The sequence below is a fragment of the Somniosus microcephalus genome, chromosome 4 (assembly GCF_052327205.1).
Source record: "Somniosus microcephalus isolate GS21.2 chromosome 4, FLI_Smic_1.0, whole genome shotgun sequence".
NCBI lineage: Eukaryota > Metazoa > Chordata > Chondrichthyes > Squaliformes > Somniosidae > Somniosus > Somniosus microcephalus.
The window spans coordinates 289,810,377-289,828,794 of record NC_140990.1 but is presented as its reverse complement, the minus strand read 5'-3'; the positions used below and the strand labels follow the sequence as shown (position 1 = coordinate 289,828,794).

The window sequence follows — 18,418 nt, the reverse complement described above, 5'->3', positions numbered from 1 at the left end:
CAATTCAATGCTAAAAGCTAGTTTCTCTAAAATACTGCTCATTGTTCTGAACTATGTACAGCAGAGAATACTATTAATGAACTACAGTACTGACATTGATCATTGTTAATGGTTTGAGCTCCCCTTTAAGTTTCACTTTAAAATTCAATGTGTATATCACATTTATTCTACAAAAGGAGAAGAGCAAACCATATGATCCCTACACTGAAATCAAAGCATAGCCATCTTATCCATGACCGACATATCAATAGTTAGTGAGTGGCTAACCTAAACTTACATAGAGGGATGCCAGAATGATTAATAGGCAGTGGTTGCAGTAAAGGATTCAGAAAATGATATAAACTCAAGAGCAAAGCCTAATCTAATAAATGCCAATGAAACCCTGAGATTAAATTATAAACCTGAAATCAGCTGTGTTTCTTTTAAAAAGTATAGGGCTCTGCAAAATTTACCCAGTAATTGGAAATTTACTGAGCAATTTTATCCTATTTTCGGTCAGTGTTAAGTGTCATGGTGCATGCAAGAAGCCAGTGCACTTAATAGTTGATGCATGAAAATCTTAACCCAGAAGTAAACCGTTAGTAAAGTACATTGTATAATGCAGAAATAAAAGAAAAAATAGAAATTCAAACAGTTTAGCAGGGCACTCTGCTGACGCTGGTTGATGTTAAACTTTTCTTTTTTTGCCTTGTATCGTCTCCAATTTCTAATGTTAATAATTTTTTTGAAGGTTTTAAAATCTTTAACATAATGGTAAATTACTATCCCAATAGTATAGTGAACACACTGCTCTATGGCAAGTTAGCTGTATAATGAATGGAACGATGGTGCGTTATCACTGGTCTTGCTCACTCTCTGCTGTTCGATACGGTCACCTACTCCATCCTGTTCCAATCTCTCGCCTGACGTCTAACTCTGTGACACATGCTACACTTGGTTCAACTCATTCCTATCCCAGCATCTCCTTCTGTCCTACATGGTTACCTCAGGATACCCCATGGTTCCATCCTCGATCTCCTGCTATTTCTAGTCTACATGTCATTTCATTTAACTCGTGCCTAAACCTCTACAACATACCCCCAATCCGATCTCCCCCCCGCCACTGAATTTGTGCAGTCTCGGTGCTCTGAATAATCCCGAACTGAGCTTCAAACACCATATCCTATTACAAAGGCCACCTGTTTCCATCTCTCCAAATAGCCTGCCTCCACCCGTCATATCGTTGATGAAGCCCTCATCCAAGTTATTGTCCCCTCCAAGCTTGATTTTGCCAATGGTGCCATCACTGGTCTTCCAATCTCCACCCTATATAAACTACAATTTGTCCAAAACTCAGCCACTGGCATATTATCCTGCAATAAATGACAAATTCAACAATGCTGTCCTTTGGAGCAAAGCTTCAGTCAATGTGAGTCTGACTCATAGAAAGGGCGATAGCATCACAGCCCAATTATCTGTCCCATGCTTCCGCTTAGCAAGTTTATGCTCGAGTGTGTTTGCACGCAATTCCTACTCCATATCATGTCTATCCTCACCAATCTACAACATTACCAGCTAAGATGAACAACATGAAGAATTGAGACTAGAAAATTCATTTGTTGCAAGTGGCACTCAAACCATACCATATGCAACAAAAGTATGGTTTCTAATATTCTTAGATATGAGCCCAAAATGCCAGCTTCTTTGATGTACTCTAAAATTGAAGAAAATGGTCTCTTTATCCGAACAACCACTTTTATATCATTTGAAGCGAGAGAGACAATTACATTTATAAATTTCAGTTCAGTTGTGCAAGTAAAGTTTGCAACTTAATTGAAAGATTGAATCTACAAATATTTCGGAGTCACTCAGCAGCCAAGTAGTTGAGGCCACTGGTCAGCACCCAAAAAAGATAATTAATTTTGCATGACCCAAATAAGTTACAAAGAGTTTTTTTTTAATGTATTTGTAAACATTTATTTTTTTCCTTGAACTGAAAAAGGGGGAAAAAAATTGCATCAGCACACATTGTACAGCCTGGCAGGATTTACACACAACCAAAAAGAAATGATAGGTTTGTATGTCAATAATGCAACAATTCTGTTGATGTCCAGTGATCCTCAATATTGGGTGAACTTAAAACACTTAAACTTTCTAACAAATGTCCAGCATTTAAGAACTAACACAAAAAACATTGCAATCTGGGGCTTCAAAACAAAAGGAGGAATGTCCACACAAATAAATTTATGAGCCCAATTAGTGAGCATGAAGTTCACTTAAAATAAGGTATTGGGGACTAAGTTTCAAACTCATTGGATCCACGATGTCGAACTCCAAAATCTTCAGGCTGCATCTGAAGGCATTATTTCCACACATTCTTCTTTGTAGATCACTAGTGACCAGCCAAGAAAGATAATGAAACACTTCATTCCCACAACTACTTTTGGCTTCTCCAAATTAACTTGTTTTTGATTTTTTTTTTTTTTTTTTAAAGCAAGCTCACATTTTGCTGGTTGTGCTGGGGTAAAAACCTGTTAAGGCGAGTAATTATTGGCTGATGGTATTGACGTGAGAGTTGCTGTACAATGGAGCTCTGGATTGGATACAAGATTCACAAATATAAAACAAAAAGGCTATAAAATTTGTACTGTGGTTCTGCAGCATTCTCCATATAAAGATGCTGCTTTGTGATATGCTCAGATACTTTGTTGTGACAACGGTGAACATAAATTAGGAAACTCATAGCCTTTTTTGCTGGATCACTGGTTTTCTTCAACTGTTAGATCATAAAACACCACGTTCCAGGAGTCTATACGTCAACAGAAACCATTATACAAGCCCAATCGAGGAGGGAAAAAAAGTGGAAGAATCTGCAAGTCCAGTGCAGTGTATATTACTGAGAACTAGCCCTTTCCATAATGTGAAAATCGTAGTGCTTCTTGCTCGTTCTCAGTTTGAATTTATTTGAGTTACTTTGTTTCAACAATGCATTCTGAGCAGCCAGTTTTGAAGGAAACATTGCAATGATTGTGTACATGGATGCCAAGTCACTGGAAGGTTTTGAGTGTTCTGTATTTGCATTACTATCACCACCAGCACAATGTGGCTGAGTGTCTCGCAGCCATCGAATCTTGGCACCAGCTTTAAGGAGTTCACTTAAAAGCTTATCAGCTTCTGTACGACTAATTCCCTCTGGCAGGTCAGTCACCTCCAGGACTCTGCTGACAACTGGAAGAAAAACAGAAGACAAGTCATTTATGCAAATAGAAAACAAGCAACAATATTAACACAATAGCAAAATACTGCGGATGCTGGAAAACTGAAATAACAACAGAAAATGCTGGAAACACTCAGCAGGCCAGGCAGCATCCATCGACCTGAAACGTTAACAATATTAACAGTTTTATCTTGTACTTGCTAAAACTTTATTTTCCTTGTATCAGGTGACGTAACAGGGTGCATCCAGAAGTGATTGCAACAAGGACAGAGCCAATGACTTCAATCCTGCTGGTTGCCGAGAGCACAAAGATTTGCAGAAATTGTATTGGAGTTAAGTCACGTCCCACATCAAAATGCATGCTCTAGTAACTTTGGCATAGCAATTAATGGATAAATCCAAATTTGAATATCTGCATACAATGCATTTTCTTTTTTCAAATGAAGAGAAAACAAATATAAAATATTTAACCCACGAATCATTCACCAATAAAGCCTGCCACAGAGAGAACCAGTAATGCAGCAGCACAGTCACCAAGATTTTAGTGAAGAGTAACGGTAGGTATGTGATACTTCATTGTAGGTTTTATTCCACCACTGGGATTTTGGTGAAGTTTAGCTAGAGAAATTTTAACATTATGTGCACATAAGGCATTAATAAACTTGCAGAATGGGCTTGTTATTGGCAAATGAACTTCAATATAGGTAAGTGTGTGGTAGTACATTTTGGTCAGAAGAATAAGGAGGCCACATACTCCTTGGAAAATAAGCATCTAAATGGGATAGAGGAACAGAGGGATATGGGGGTACAGATACACAAATCACTAAAAGTAGCAATGCAGGTTAATAAGGCCATAAGAAGGCAAACAAAGTGCTGCCATTCATTTCTAGAGGAACAGAAAAAAAAAGCAGAGAAGTTATGTTAAACTTGTACAGCACCTTGGTTAGACCACACTTGGAGTACTGTGAACAGTTCTGGTCTCCATATTATAAAAAGGATATTGTGGCACTGGAGAAGGTGCAAAAAATGTTATTAGAATGATACCAGAATTAAGAGGTTATACCCATCACGAAAGATTGATCAGGCTGGGGCTCTTTTCTCTAGTAGAGAGAAGACGGAGGGGTAACCTGAGGTCTCTAAGATTATGAAAGGGCTTGATAGGGTAGACGTAGAGAAGATGTTTCCACTTGCAGGGGAGACCAGAACGAGGGGCCATAAATATAAGATAGTCACTAATAAATCCAATAGGGAATTCAGGAGAAGCTTCTTTACCCAGCGAGTGGTTAGAATGTGGAACTCGCTACCACAAGGAGGAGTAGTTGAGGCAACCAATATAGATGCATTTAAAGGGAAGCTACATAAGCACGAGGTTGAAAGGAATAGAAGGATATGTTTTTGTGGTTAGATGAAGGAGGGTGCGATGAGGCTCGTGTGGAGCATAAACACCAGCATGGACCTGTTAGGCCAAATGGTCTGTTTCTGCGCTGTAAATACTATGCAACACTAAGTAAAATGAATGTGGAATATAGCACATTTTGCCTCCGTGTAGAAGTGTTGCATTTATTTACGTACCTGGTTCTCCTGCACCAAGATCTGTTGATGCTGCTTTCCTGGTCTGTTTTTTTCCTCTTCCTCCATGCCTACTCAAATTCTGACCCTAACAAATTCAACACACAAACACTAAACCAAAAAAATCTAAATAATTCTTTTAAAAGTAACAAAAAAATTACAATTGAACAGTGCATTTTCAAGAACAAGTGCTTAGCAAAGCAAGTACCAAATGTAACCAAAACTAACAAACTTTATAGGATAGTTATACACCATGAAATAACCTGGGGTAGAGTTTCTGCTGGATTCGCCCAAGATCGAGGAATTTCAGAATTTCAAGCGTAAATGACATTCAGCACAAACTGAGTTTCCGCAATTTTTGCGCTGGTTTAAAAAAAAAAAAAATCGCGCTGGAAGCCGGCCCCACCCAAAAACCCGGCCATGTCCCCAGATTGAATTAACCACCATGGCGAGGTTCCGCTAATTATGCCCGTTTGCAGGCCTTCAAGAAGGCTCCTTAAATTAAGCTTTTGTTTTAGGCACAAGGGCACTAATAGGCACATTTTAAAAGCTTCTACGCATATATATAAGAAACTGACTACTGTACACCAATGAAACTAACAAACGATTCTGTATAGTTTTTTTTAAAAGCCATTTTCAGTTATTAAAAAATCGGGTTACTCACAGATGAAGGACTAGACACTGATTAAAAATGCTTATTTTTTGATAAGCCCATTTTCAGCTGTATGAATAAAACTGCATGCACCAGGTTACCCCCTCTTAAATATGTCAAGAATATTTAATATAAAAAATCACGTTTAAAATGCTGCCTGATTGCGCTGGTTCATGGGAGATTTTACATTCGGCGACATGCAAATGAGTTTGAGCAGTAACATGAGCGAAAAATTTAAATTGCGCCTGGATCGCTGATGGCGCCAAAAGTGGAAACTCTACCTCAAAATGTTTTCAGATGCAACTTTTCCCAGTAAGTATCTAGGTGTCAGCAGAAATCCCAACAATTCGTTCTTAAAAAGCAGTTTGGTTCAGGACATTATTGTTTTGGTGATACTCAAACCAACCTGTTGTGTTGAGACTATATGCGGTCCATGGAGAAGAGGACGGATTGGAGTATTGTATTGCAAAGGCTGCCCAAGCAAAGGGTAGCGTCCATCTCCTTTAAAAGAAAATAATTTTTAAAATACTTCCTCCAGTATATAATTTAAGTTTACAAGCTACATAAATCAGTGCTACTATACTCATGCATATTTAAAGAAAAGTAAAACTCAAGGCATCTATGACAGAACCGAGGAAAATCAATAAGGCTGAAGTTCTAGTTAGTTACTGGAGATGTTTCCAAATGTTAATAACTACTTTTAAAGCAAGTGGGCTATCAATCACTAATAATGAATAGGACCACTGACTGTCTTGAAGTACCATATGCCAGAGAGTAATTGGTGTGAGCAGGAGACAGGCTGGGTAAGAGAAACTACAGGTCAAGTGATGTGAGAGGGGTTCTTCTTGCCAACATTTTCCTTAATGTCATGGCATGAACCACATGAATAGTAATGTATTTCTTCAAATAAAAAACTTACAGCTAGCTGTGCATCATTTAAACCTATGACAAATTTTGGGTACTTTACATCATACTTCACTGCATCCTGTAGTCCAAGTCACATTGCCATGCTTGACATCTTTAAATGTAAAAGAGCAACATAGTTTTAGGAGCGTAACATGATCTGGTACTGCAATGATCAGAGTGCAAGTTAAGCCCATTTCTCCTCTGCCAACCCCCCTCCCAACCACCAAAAAACAACTTGTCATTTTGGGGATGTGCTTACAAATGTAATATTTACATTATCCTTATATTTTACAATTATCCTAGTGCATTAAGTTTGCAAATAAAAAGTAACTAGTATCCCAGCATGAGCAAGCACTTTCAGCAGAGGGGCTGGAGGAAAACTTTTAAAAAAAGTACAAAAGAAATCACTTGAAATGTTGCAATACATTGTTGAGCTCCATATACAAATGGTGCACCAAAGTAATGCAGACTTTTGTTGGTTTATGGGACCTAACATCCTCAAACCAACTTGGAGTACTGTAGTAGTGAAGTGTTTGCTACTGTAAACAGTCAAGATGACATGACAAAGTAGATGATGATGAAAAATAGGCGAGAAGACAGCGACCCAGGAGAGAAAGACAGAGACAGACACAAGGGGGAGTGAGAAGAAGAGAGGGTAGAATAAGAGAGCAAAACACACAGAAATGGAAAGAGATATACAGTATACACATAATACACAAATATATATGGCATCCCTTGGCACTTTCTTTATAGCCAATGAATACTTTTGAAGTGAAAGATAGAGAGAGAAAGAGAAAGAAGGGGAGGGTAGAGCATGCGAGAGGGAGATATACAGTAGATAGATATCGATCTTATATACTTCCTGAAGGGTCCTTTCTCATTTGCCTCCTTTTAAAGCTGATGAGTCCGAGTTTTTCTAGGCTATCCATATGACTCTGTCTTCTCATACTGGGGATCAGCCTTATTGACTTTCTTTGCACCATCTCTAGGGTATTTCTCTGCCTTGTTGATCAGAAGCAAACACAGTACTCAAGATGTGGCCTGATCAGACAGACAGAGAGCCTCAGCGATTGCTGCGAGAGAGAGAGAGCTGGCAGACTATGGGGAAATAGCAAAACAATGCAAACTTCTCTCTAAGCCCTTAGCATTTGTAACTCAAGGATGTTCAGATTCCCACAGGTTTTTATCTGGGGGTGGGGAAGGGAAGTCTATGAAAAGGAAGTGTGTGCATGCATGCATCACTAGTAGAGGTTTTTGCAGAGAAACTGTTCCAGGCAATGATTCCATGGAGCTGTGCTGCCTATTAGAAACGTGTGAAGTAAGAAAAAAAATTAGCCTGCCTCTTGGTGGTGAGGTGAAGCCACTCCAGTCATATCCATGGCCACTTCCCTGCTCAAAGGAATCTAGGATGATGCTTGTTGAGGTCCTGGAACTGGGATGGTGATGGGCAGCATCTGGAAAAGGTACAGAAGATGGGATAATGCTAATTTTTACAGGGATTACTCTCCTTAGTAGTGAGATGGGCTTTAATCGGGCAGCCTTTCAATGGAATACCAAAAAGAACCCTTAAAATAGATTTGGGTTGAGGTCCCCTCAGCTGATGCATTGTTTTTCTCTTGTGCTGGTGGGTTAAGGGTTAATCAGGCAGTCCTGAAGTCTGCCGTTATATGGTTATTGATTTCTCTTCAAATTGTAGGGAAAGTAAATTTTAGCCTTTGCCTGTTAAGCAGGGAAGTTGAAGTCTTTTTAAAGTACCACTGGGCTATTGAACCAGTGCTGACCATAAAGCAATGATCAGTTTAGAAATCTCAGTAAATCTAATTAAAAGACATGACAGTGCATACTGATTCACAAATGTCAGAGAATTTTAATCAGTTGATAACAAATGCAGGAAAAACAGTTAGTTCGGCAAATTAAAACATCTGGGTATACATCATCCTTTTTAATTGGGATTTACATAGAAGCAGGAGTTTGGCTGGTACTGAATCAAAGACAGACTTCAAATTAAGTTTCATTTGGTGGAATAACAATTACATTAACAAGAGTGAAATTATTGATAAGACAAAGTAGGGAAGCTGTACTAATCTAGGAAAATTAAAGTTCTTGATAAGGGATAAATCAATTAGATTCTCCTTACACGGAGTTATATTTTAACTTTTATATAATTATGTAATGCAGAATTGTGTGGATTGTCATGTGAAAGGAGTAAGAGAAATGTATAAAAATTGGGTGTTTGTAATGACTATTTGGATTCATAAAAGGTGTACGATACTGAGCTCAGAACTATAACACATTTATTTGAATCCCCAACCAACCATCATTAGGTCTGGTTATAAATATTACTTTGTAAATGTATGTTTAAGTACTATTACATGTGCTGAATACTTAAAAAAAAAAAAAATCTGTTCTACCCGATATTCAATGTCCAAGATCTTATTGACTTGAGCAGTAAATTATAAATAAGAACCCCTCTTCTAACTGGTTGGTTCAACGGTTTGTGCCACATTCTGTTGTGGGTTGGTTTTGAAGTCTATCCAGATTGACAACAGCACACCCGAGGTGACTGTTTTTGGTGTTGCGGGAGGCTAAGCAGATAGGGATAACCAAATTGCCAGAAACCAAATTTTCTATCTAACCGACACTGATGCTGGAATTAGAGGGTGAATCCATAGGTTGTGCCCAATGAGTGACCCAAATGAAGGTCTGTAGACCCTCTGTAGCTTTCTCCCTGCCAGGGCAGCACGGTGGCATAGTGGTTAGCACTGTTGCCTCACAGCGCCAGGGACCCGGGTTCGAATCCGGCCTCGGGTGACTGTCTGTGTGGAGTTTGCACATTCTCCCCGTGTTTGCGTGGGTTTCCTCCGGGTGCTCCGGTTTCCTCCCACAGTCCAAAGATGTGCGGGTTAAGTTGATTGGCTATGATAAAAATTGACCCTTAGTGTTAGGGGGATTAAATACGTGGGGTTATGGGGATAGGGTGGGATATGTGTTGGTGTAGGGGTTACGGGGATCGGGTGGGATAAGTGTCGGTGCAGGCTCGATGGGCTGAAATGGCCTCTATCTGCACTGTGGGGTTTCTGTGATTTCTGTGATATGCATATCCGTAAAGTGTCTCAGCCAACCTATCTTGCCAGAAATTGTTACATTGAGTCTACAATACAGAAACACGCCATTCAGGCCCAACTGGTCTATGCCTGCATTTATGCTCCACACGAGCCTCCTCCCACCCCTCTTTATCTAACGCTATCAGCTTACCCTTCTATTCCTTTCTCCCTCATGTGCTTATCTAGCTTCCCCTTAAATGCATCCATGCTATTTGCCTCAACTACTCCTTCGGGTAGCAATTACACATTCTTACCACTCTTTGGGTAAAGGAAGTTTCTCCTGAATTCTCTATTGTATTTATTAGTAACTATCTTACGTTTATGGCCTCTAGTTTTGGGCTCCATCACAAGTGGGAACATTTTTCTCCACATCTACCCTATCAAACCCTTTCATAATCTTAAAGACCTCCATCAGGTCACCCTTTAGCCTTCTCTTTTCTGGAGAAAAGAGCCCCACTCTGTTCAGTCTTTCCTGATAGTTATAACCTCTCAGTTCTGGCATTATGCTTGTGAATCTTTTTTGCATCTTCTCCAATGCCTTAATATCCTTTTTATAATATGGAAACCAGAACTGTGCATGGTACTCCAAGTATGGTCTACCCAAGGTACATAGAAGATAGGAGCAGGAGTAGGCCATTCGGCCCCTCGAGCCGGTTCCGCCATTTAATGAGATCATGGCTGATCATCCAAATTCAGTACCCTATAGAAACATAGAAGATAGGAGCAAGTACGATACAGGTTTAACATGACTTCCCTGCATTTCAATTCTATCCTTCTAGAAATGAAGCCGAGTGCTTGGTTTGCTATTTTTATAGCCTTATTAACTCTGCGTCGCTACTTTTAGTGATTTGTGTATCTGTACCCAGAGATCAACTTGCTCGTCTAACCCATTTAGACTTATATTATCCAAGCAGTATGCGGCCTTACTCTTCTACCAAAATGCATCATCTCACACTTATCTATATTGAAATTAATTTGTCAATTAAACGCCCATTTGCATTGTTCCTTTGTAATGATTACACTCCCCAAATTGGTGTTGTCTGCAAATTTTGAAATTGTACTTCTGAATCCAGAGTCCAAATCGTTAATGTAAATTGTGAACAACAGTGGTCCCAGCATCCATCCTTGTGGAACACCACTTCCAACTTTTGTCAGTCTGAGTAGCTACCCTTAATCCCTGCTCTGTTTAGTAGACAGCTTGCTATCTATTCTGCTGCCTGTCCCAACTCCACATGCTCTGATTAAGAAAGGTCCTTTGAAAATCAGAATATATTACATCTACTGCATTACCCTTGTCGACTTTGTTACTACTTAAAATAATTCAATACGATTGGTCAAGTATGTCCTTCCCTTTTGAAATTTGTGCTGACTAAGCTTTATTACATTCAGTTTCTAGATGTTTTTCTATTACATCTGAGTAAAGGTTCCATTATCTTTCCTACCACCGACATTAAGCTAACTGGCCTATAGTTCCCTTTTTAAATATAGGAATAACCATTAGCTGTCCGCCAATTTTCTGGCACTATTCTGTTTTCTAATGAATTGATATATATGTAATAGTGCATCTGCTATCCATCCGGACCGGGGGTTTTATCCCCTCAAAATTTGATTAGTTTGAAGAGCTTGCACTGTATTGTTATTTCCCCTGGGCCTGTTAGCTCTCTCTCGCAGCAATCTCTAACACTAAACTGAGAGATGTTGTTTAATATCTTTATGTAAAAAAACATCTTTTGACTCAAGGGTATTAAATCTTTTGCAGATGTCTCAGATGGGTTGGTCTTGACAGATAATGAAATTGTTTACTTTCCAATCGGAAACTCTGCATGCATTAGCATGTCAGAGATATAATGCACAGCCATAAAATACAATATGACCTAATTAATTTCTGAATAGATGATCATTGATAAAGGAAGGCAGTTGACTCCCATTGGAACAATTAATGAATCAAGATGGTTTTCAGTACTGGCTCTCCCACCCCTCTCTCGGTCACAGAGACAGAAGTATTTTTCCAACTATGGGTATTTGGAGCCAATTTTAAGCTCACATTTACGCTGTTTAACTGAAGCCATACAAAAATAAAAAGCTACAATACAAAACATAGGAACAGAAGTAGACTATTCAGCTCCTTGAGCCTGTTCCGCCATTCTGCTAGATCACGGTTGAACTGTATCTCAACTCCATTTACCCACCTTTGATCCTTACCCAATAAAAATCTGCCGATCTGTGTCTTTAAAATTTCAATTAATCCAGCTTCCACAGCCATTTGGGGGAAAGTGTTCAGGATTTCCACTACCCTTAGTGTGAAAAAGTGCTTTCTGATTTCACTTCTGATTGTCCAAGCTCCAATTTTAAGATTGCATTCCCTTGTTGTGGATTCCTTACCAGAGGAAATAGTTCCTCTCTATGTAACTGATCAAATCCCATTAGCATTTTCAACATCTCAATTAGATCACCCCTCAACCTTCTAAACAAACCCAAGGGAATACAAACCTGTCCTCATAATTTGACACTTTATGCCCCTCCACAGCCGATATATCCTTCCTGAGGTTTGGTATACAAATCTGAACACAGTACTCCATCCAAGGCTCTGTACAACTGAAGCATAACTTTCTCTCCTTTGTATTCCAGCCTCCTTGAGATAAAGGCCAACGTTCCATTCGGCTTTTTGATTTTTTTTTTGCACATGTGCACTAACTTTCAGTGATTTGTTTACCTGGACACCCAAATCCCTTTGCTTCTCAATAGTTCCTAGTTTCTTGCCATTAAAAAAATATTTTGATTTATCTTTCTTGGATCCAAAGTGCATGACCTCACACTTCAACACTGACGTCCATCTGCAACAGTTTTGCCCACTCACTTAATCGGTCTATGACCCTTTCTAACCTCCTGCTCCCATCTACACAACTTACTGTACTTCCTAACTTAGGATCTTCTGCAAACTCAGAAATTTTCCCCGTTGGACACAGGGCAAAAGCTACATTTTTGTCGCAACTGCAATGGAACATCATGCATCCTAATTAAAACCAAAGATGCTCAAGTACATTGTCATCTATTTTTGAAACAAATACCTTGTCCAGGGACCATAGGTCGAGGAAATTGTGCCATTATTGGGAGGGGTCCTAATCCAGTGCGGACATTTTTTATAGTCGTCATTGGTGGCGGTGCTGGAGATTGGGCTGGTGATACAGCAGGACTACCTAGCTGTGGACTGCTCTGTTTAAAAAAAAAAAAAAGTCAATATCAATTTCAATCAAACTCCAAAGTATTTCGAGCTCTCTTACTTCATGAACTTAGATTCTTAACAATGAAAAAAAACCATTTTAAGTGGTTTAATGTCCTATACGCTGACAAAACACTGAACCTTGGCTAAATTAAGTGGTACAAATTGAAAATCAAACTTGGTTAATTACTGGGGCAAGCCTCCAACCTATAATGGCAATACATTAAATGGCAGTGTGCTGTCTTATCTGAGTAAACTGTAACACGGTTTACACCATTTGACCTATTAATTCATGTTAAAAAATAAGTTACCCAATTAAAAATCATAGCAATGCTCTTTCATGGTTCCACTCTGACCAGTCACATTGTAGATATTACATCATCAACAACAGTTTGCCTACAGTGCCCACACAATCACCTCTGGTATACCTCAAGGTTACATTCTTGATTCATTCCTCTTTCTTTGTTACCCATTAGTGACACCACCTGGTAGTACAGATTGAGCGTCCTGAATCTGGCAACCTTGGGACCGAGGCTGAGCTGGTTTTCGTGTTTTTCCGGACTTCGGAACGTGTTTCTGATGTCCGAAGTCCGGAAATATCGCAACCTGGGCTCGGGTGTTTCCGGACATCAGAAACACGTTCCGAGTCCGGAAATGCCTGGGCCCGGCTGGCGACGGAAACAGGGTGTCTGGATTCCGGAACATTTTACGGATTCCGGACGACCCTGCCACCAATCGTCCCGGAGTCCGGAACTCTGGATTTCAGACGCTCAACCTGTACAGGGTCAGCTTCTATTGGTATACAAAGTTATGGAGCTCGATTATCTCCAACGATCCGAAGGCTGCTGCAAAATTCCAAAACTGCCTGTCTGAAAGGAAGTGTGTGCAAGAATTTGCTCTATCGAAATGTCCACAAAACCAAAGCCACTCTCCCTGGCTCACACCAACACTGCTCATCTCCAGCCTCAACTTTAAACTTCCTGGTGGTAACCAGAGAGGAAGCCACGAGTTGTGGAACAACGGCTTGCTGCTCAACCTCAAGCTCAGCTTCCTTCTTCACATCTGAACCATTACAAATACCATTGTTTTCATCTTTGTTGCATCATTCCTTTGCAGTTAACTCTCCTCACGAATGCCAAAGCATTATCCATGCCTGAAATCTAATTGACTCATCACTTCAAGGCTTGATTTTTCCAAAGCTCTCCTTACAGGCCTCCATGCTTTCTTCCTCATTAACTGTATCTTAAGCATACCACAGCCCACGTCCTCTCCTTCAAGAAGGTTTGCCCTCCTGACACTCCATCGTCACCAAGCTCCACTGACTCCCCATGCCCTCATGAATTAAGATCCTTCCACTGATCCTTGTGGCGACTGGGTCCTTTAATGTGGGGCCAGGAGCAGCACTCCTGCTGCGCTTGGCTCCACATTCAGGTAAGTCACTTAACTTCTGGCAGACTTCCCAGAGTGCAGTCCACGATGGCGCAGACCTCAAACAGGCATTCGGTCCCTTATTTGCATATGCAAAGGGATGAACGCCTGCTTCAAGCATGGGCAAGGATGCCTCTTGTTTATCCTTACCCAATATGGTGGGCGGCACACTACCTGCCCACCATTTTGGAGCCTTAGGCAGCCCAAATTCAAGGCCGTAATCTCTAATGTGTTGAAGTTTTATTTATAGGGCTCCCCCAGTAGCTCAAAATAATTTATCCAATGAGTGAATTACAAAGATCAGGTTCAATCCCTAGTGTGTCCAGAGTTACTTAATCGCAGCTGGGGCAGCAATAGTAATACAATTGTCCACAGCATCTTTGGGCTATACAATGAATAAGGAGGCTATCAAGCGATTCTGCAGAAAGTATTGCACTATGGATGCGAAGTAAGCACGGGATCAGGATCGAGTTGGTTGAAAAGTTCATCAATACTTGCTGTCAAAGCTGACACATGAACAGTGACCACTTGAGTGAGGTACTGGCTGGGTCATCATTACCATATATCATGAAAAATATACCATTAATACCACTTGATCCCAGACCAAAATTCTAGTACCTCACCCACCATAAAAGTATGCAGTGGTTTTTAAAGACACACTTCAGGGGTAATTTTCACTTTCATCGTTTGGGCGATAACTGGAGGACCCAACCGATTTTCATTTCCATTCATTTCAATAAATATGAAAATTGGATGGGTTCTTTCAAAGGCCAGCGATCTGCTCCTCCTGTTTACTATCCAAACAGTAAAGTTGAAAATGATCTCCTTTGTTAAAAAATAATCACTAACCTTTGCTTAGATGACTTCAACTTTGCAAAAGCAGTTTGACAAGTGAGATGAAATAATTGTCAAGATTAGAGCTGGGAACAAAGGTTTAAGACTACAGATTTAGATAAAGACTGGAATATAGATTGAGACAAAAGATTTGGGTCATCTTAAAATGAGTGACAAATGTAATTTTTAGCAGGTGATTTAATTGTATTCTGTTCCTTCAAAGGCAATCACCGATTTTTGTGCAACATAGTCAAGATATCGAAACCCTGTCAAAGGAGATATCCACATATTTCTCACTTCTATTGTATATAACATGAATAAATGTACAAAAGTTACAGGATATCACTAAACATTATTTACCCTTTTAACTGGAATCCAGTTGCATACCTGTGTGGTAATCTCTGGGTTGTTAAATTCTGCAGATTTATGTCCTCTCTGGTCTACAGTGAAATACTTATTTTGCTTCCACTGAGGTGGAGAATGAGCCCGTGGATGAGGGTTGTTCGGTATGCTAAGTTGCATCATAAGCATTCCACTGCCATGTGGTGATACAACAGCTAAGGGAAAAAAATGCACAGAATATACATCAGTGTTAGTTTGAATGCATCCATGGTCAAAATAATAAAAACATAAAAAGGTACGGTTAATTAATTCTTGCGCAAGATGACCTTTTCCCTGTCACTACGCATCATAGACAATAATGACACTAGTATAAATTTAAAGCTTACAGATCTGCACAACAATTAAACATAATTTGGTATCAAACATGTAAGATGTATATTAAATAAAAACAGAAAAAGCTGGAAACACACTTGTGGCGGGGGCGAAAGACAATGGCTTCAGTCTTGATATTCAATTTAAGGAAATTGAAGCTCATCCAGGACTGTATGTCCGACAATCAGTCTGACAATACAGAGGCAGTGGAGGGCTTGAGGGAGGTGGTGGTGAGGCAGAGCTGGACGTCATCAGCGTGCATGTGGAACCTGACGTCATGCCTTCGGGTGATGCAGCTGAGGGGCAGCATGTAGATGAGAAATAGGAGGGGCAAGGATAGATCCTTGAGGAACTTGAGGTAATGGTGCAAGGACAGGGAGGAAAGCCACTGCAGGAGTCAAAAGGATTAACATTTAAAATAAAATTGCTGTTTTGGCTTGTGCTAGATAACCACATTCAAATTAAATACCCACAGGTTTATTACACTTTCTTTTGTTTTTCATATTCTGCATGATGATGCATCTCATAAGATATATTCTACCAAATATTCCTTAATCTATCAGTTGTGTGTGCTAATTTGTTACAGCTTGCATCAAAGTAAATCACATTTTAGTAAATTTACTGTTTATAATAAATACCAAACAGTTCTAAAAACCGTAAAACAAAACAGGACTACATTTAAATCATCTAAATACTTTTATCACTCTCATATGAGCTGGCAACATCGGAAATGCCTTAGTGGCATTACCTGAAAGTTTCAGGTGGGCTTCTTAGCTTTGAAAAGCAGAACTATAAATAGCTTTTTTGAAACCCAAAAAATTGAATCGAATAAACCAAACACCTAAAGATGAATTTCCATGGGAAGGTTTAATCGCTCAAATCAATTTAGGTGCATAAAGTCAACAACTAGAATTGCTGGTAAGTCGGGTGAAAAAAAGATATTTATAGTTCAAAATATTGCAGTACTGCACAAAATACTGTATTGATTGTCCAGAAAACAATGCAGCTGAACATTGCAGGGAACCTGTAGTCAACAGAAATACTTATCTGGCACAGATCAATAGGGGGAAGTCAAGAAGAATGAAACGTGGGAAAGAGATCTGGGATTAGAATTTGATATAAATCACATGAATTCCTCTGTTATTTTGCAGAGCACGTGACTAAAATCTACTTTCCCCCCCCGTGAACTATCGGCTTTCAAACTGGCCTCCATAAGAGAAATCCTAGGGGATGCCCGTAGGTCATCAGGTTTCTTAATTTGATTGTTTACCAGTAGATGATTTCTGTTGCTGCCTGCTATATTTTTTTTTAAATCCTGTAATGTTTGCACTATTTTCTTTTGGGTAACTTGTAAGAATACAGATATGCTTTTACATTTCCCCAGATTTTGCTGTAATAATGACAGCAAGGCTATCAGCACTTGCCTTTATTACAGGGTAAATCTGACCGCAACTTCTGGCGTCTGCACATGCGGTTAAACGTGGAAATCCAGAAGCTGCTGTCAGAGATACCATGCTCTTACACAGGGTGCGCTGATGCTGTCCTCGCCGGTAGATTCGGCACTGTAATGGCATGAACTTGGGGTAGTTCTCCACTGGTTCCGCACTAAACACAGCTAAAAAAGTTAGGGCTACTGCATTTAGAGGAGTGAGTGAGTTTTAAATGGTGTAATAAGTGATAATTACTGAACAACCTCTCTGGCGTCTCATTTCCCTCAGAAGAAAATTAATGTTGGAGATTTAAAAAAAAAATGAAAATAATTTTAAAATGTTTTTGTCTTTCTCTTCTAATTCTCTCCCTTAATCTCATCTGTATTTCCCAATCTTTATTTCGCTTACTGTACATGATTTAAATGTAATTTATATTTCCTGGTTTAGACTCTGCGTGGCTCAATGAGGATTCTTCATTCTGATTGGTTGAAGAGTTTCACTGTTGCTTTCCCTGTTTACAGATACCACAGATCCCCTGTAGAGGGCACCATACTGAAACAGACACTGGATGACTAAGTCTCCACTGACAAGCCCGCAAAGAGTCTGTGGGCAACTGTAAGCGAGATGAATGGCAAAGGGCGGTAGAAGTGTGGAACCCTTTCCCACAAAAAGCTCAATTAATAAATTTAAATCGGAGATCGATAGATTTTTGTTAGCCAAGGCAGGTAGATGGAGTTAGGATACAGATCAGCAATGATCTCATTGAATGGCGGAACAGGCTCGAGGGGCTGAATGGCCTACTCCAGTTTCTATGTATTATTGGTATCTATATCTCATATATACTGCAGTACGTGGTTATGTTTTATTATCTCATTGCCTTGATTTAATAAAAAGAGTATTAATCAGACTATTTTTCAATAAGCAAAACAGTAATTTATTGTACAACAGAAAGATACATTTCTTAGATCTTGGTGTGCAAATTAAAAATTTAAGTCCACCTTAAAATCTTTGAAGACACGAGACTGATTTTCAGAAACTTCCCAAATTATTACAAATGATAAACTGATGTCTGGTTATACTGAAAAGACACACACACACAATATAAAATATATTGTTGGTGTAAAGATAAAATATTATCCTGTAAATATTTTGAATATGTATAATTTCTTTAAGATTGTACCGAGTTGGTTGAAAGTACATTTATACAAGCCAACCTAGAAAACCTGCTAAAGCAGAGAGCTTCAAAAACTACTCTGGTATACACCTATGAAAAGAAGAGGCAACATTGAAAGTGCAAAGGGACAGAGGCTCGTCATAACTGAAGCTGCAAAAATAACAAACATTCTATCACTTTTATTTCAGGGG

General features: G+C 39.4%; 1 protein-coding gene across 16 annotated transcripts in view; it reads right to left on the bottom strand.

Annotated features, from left to right (window-relative positions):
• Positions 1 to 1,929: 1,929 nt before the first annotated feature.
• The window catches only part of r3hdm1 (R3H domain containing 1), a 163,612-nt gene continuing 147,123 nt past the window's right edge, over positions 1,930 to 18,418 (bottom strand). For 11 of the 16 annotated variants that reach the window (XM_085986613.1, XM_085986614.1, XM_085986612.1 and 8 more), the window contains 6 exons: positions 15,297 to 15,466; positions 12,496 to 12,640; positions 7,664 to 7,777; positions 5,824 to 5,918; positions 4,769 to 4,853; positions 1,930 to 3,207 (listed from right to left, as the gene is read on the bottom strand). In XM_085986613.1, coding sequence (XP_085842739.1) covers positions 2,873 to 3,207; positions 4,769 to 4,853; positions 5,824 to 5,918; positions 7,664 to 7,777; positions 12,496 to 12,640; positions 15,297 to 15,466 — 944 coding nt within the window. In that variant the 3' untranslated portion in view covers positions 1,930 to 2,872. The remainder of the gene's footprint in view (positions 3,208 to 4,768; positions 4,854 to 5,823; positions 5,919 to 7,663; positions 7,778 to 12,495; positions 12,641 to 15,296; positions 15,467 to 18,418) is intronic. The other 5 variants (XM_085986618.1, XM_085986620.1, XM_085986627.1 and 2 more) reach the window with 2 other exon arrangements.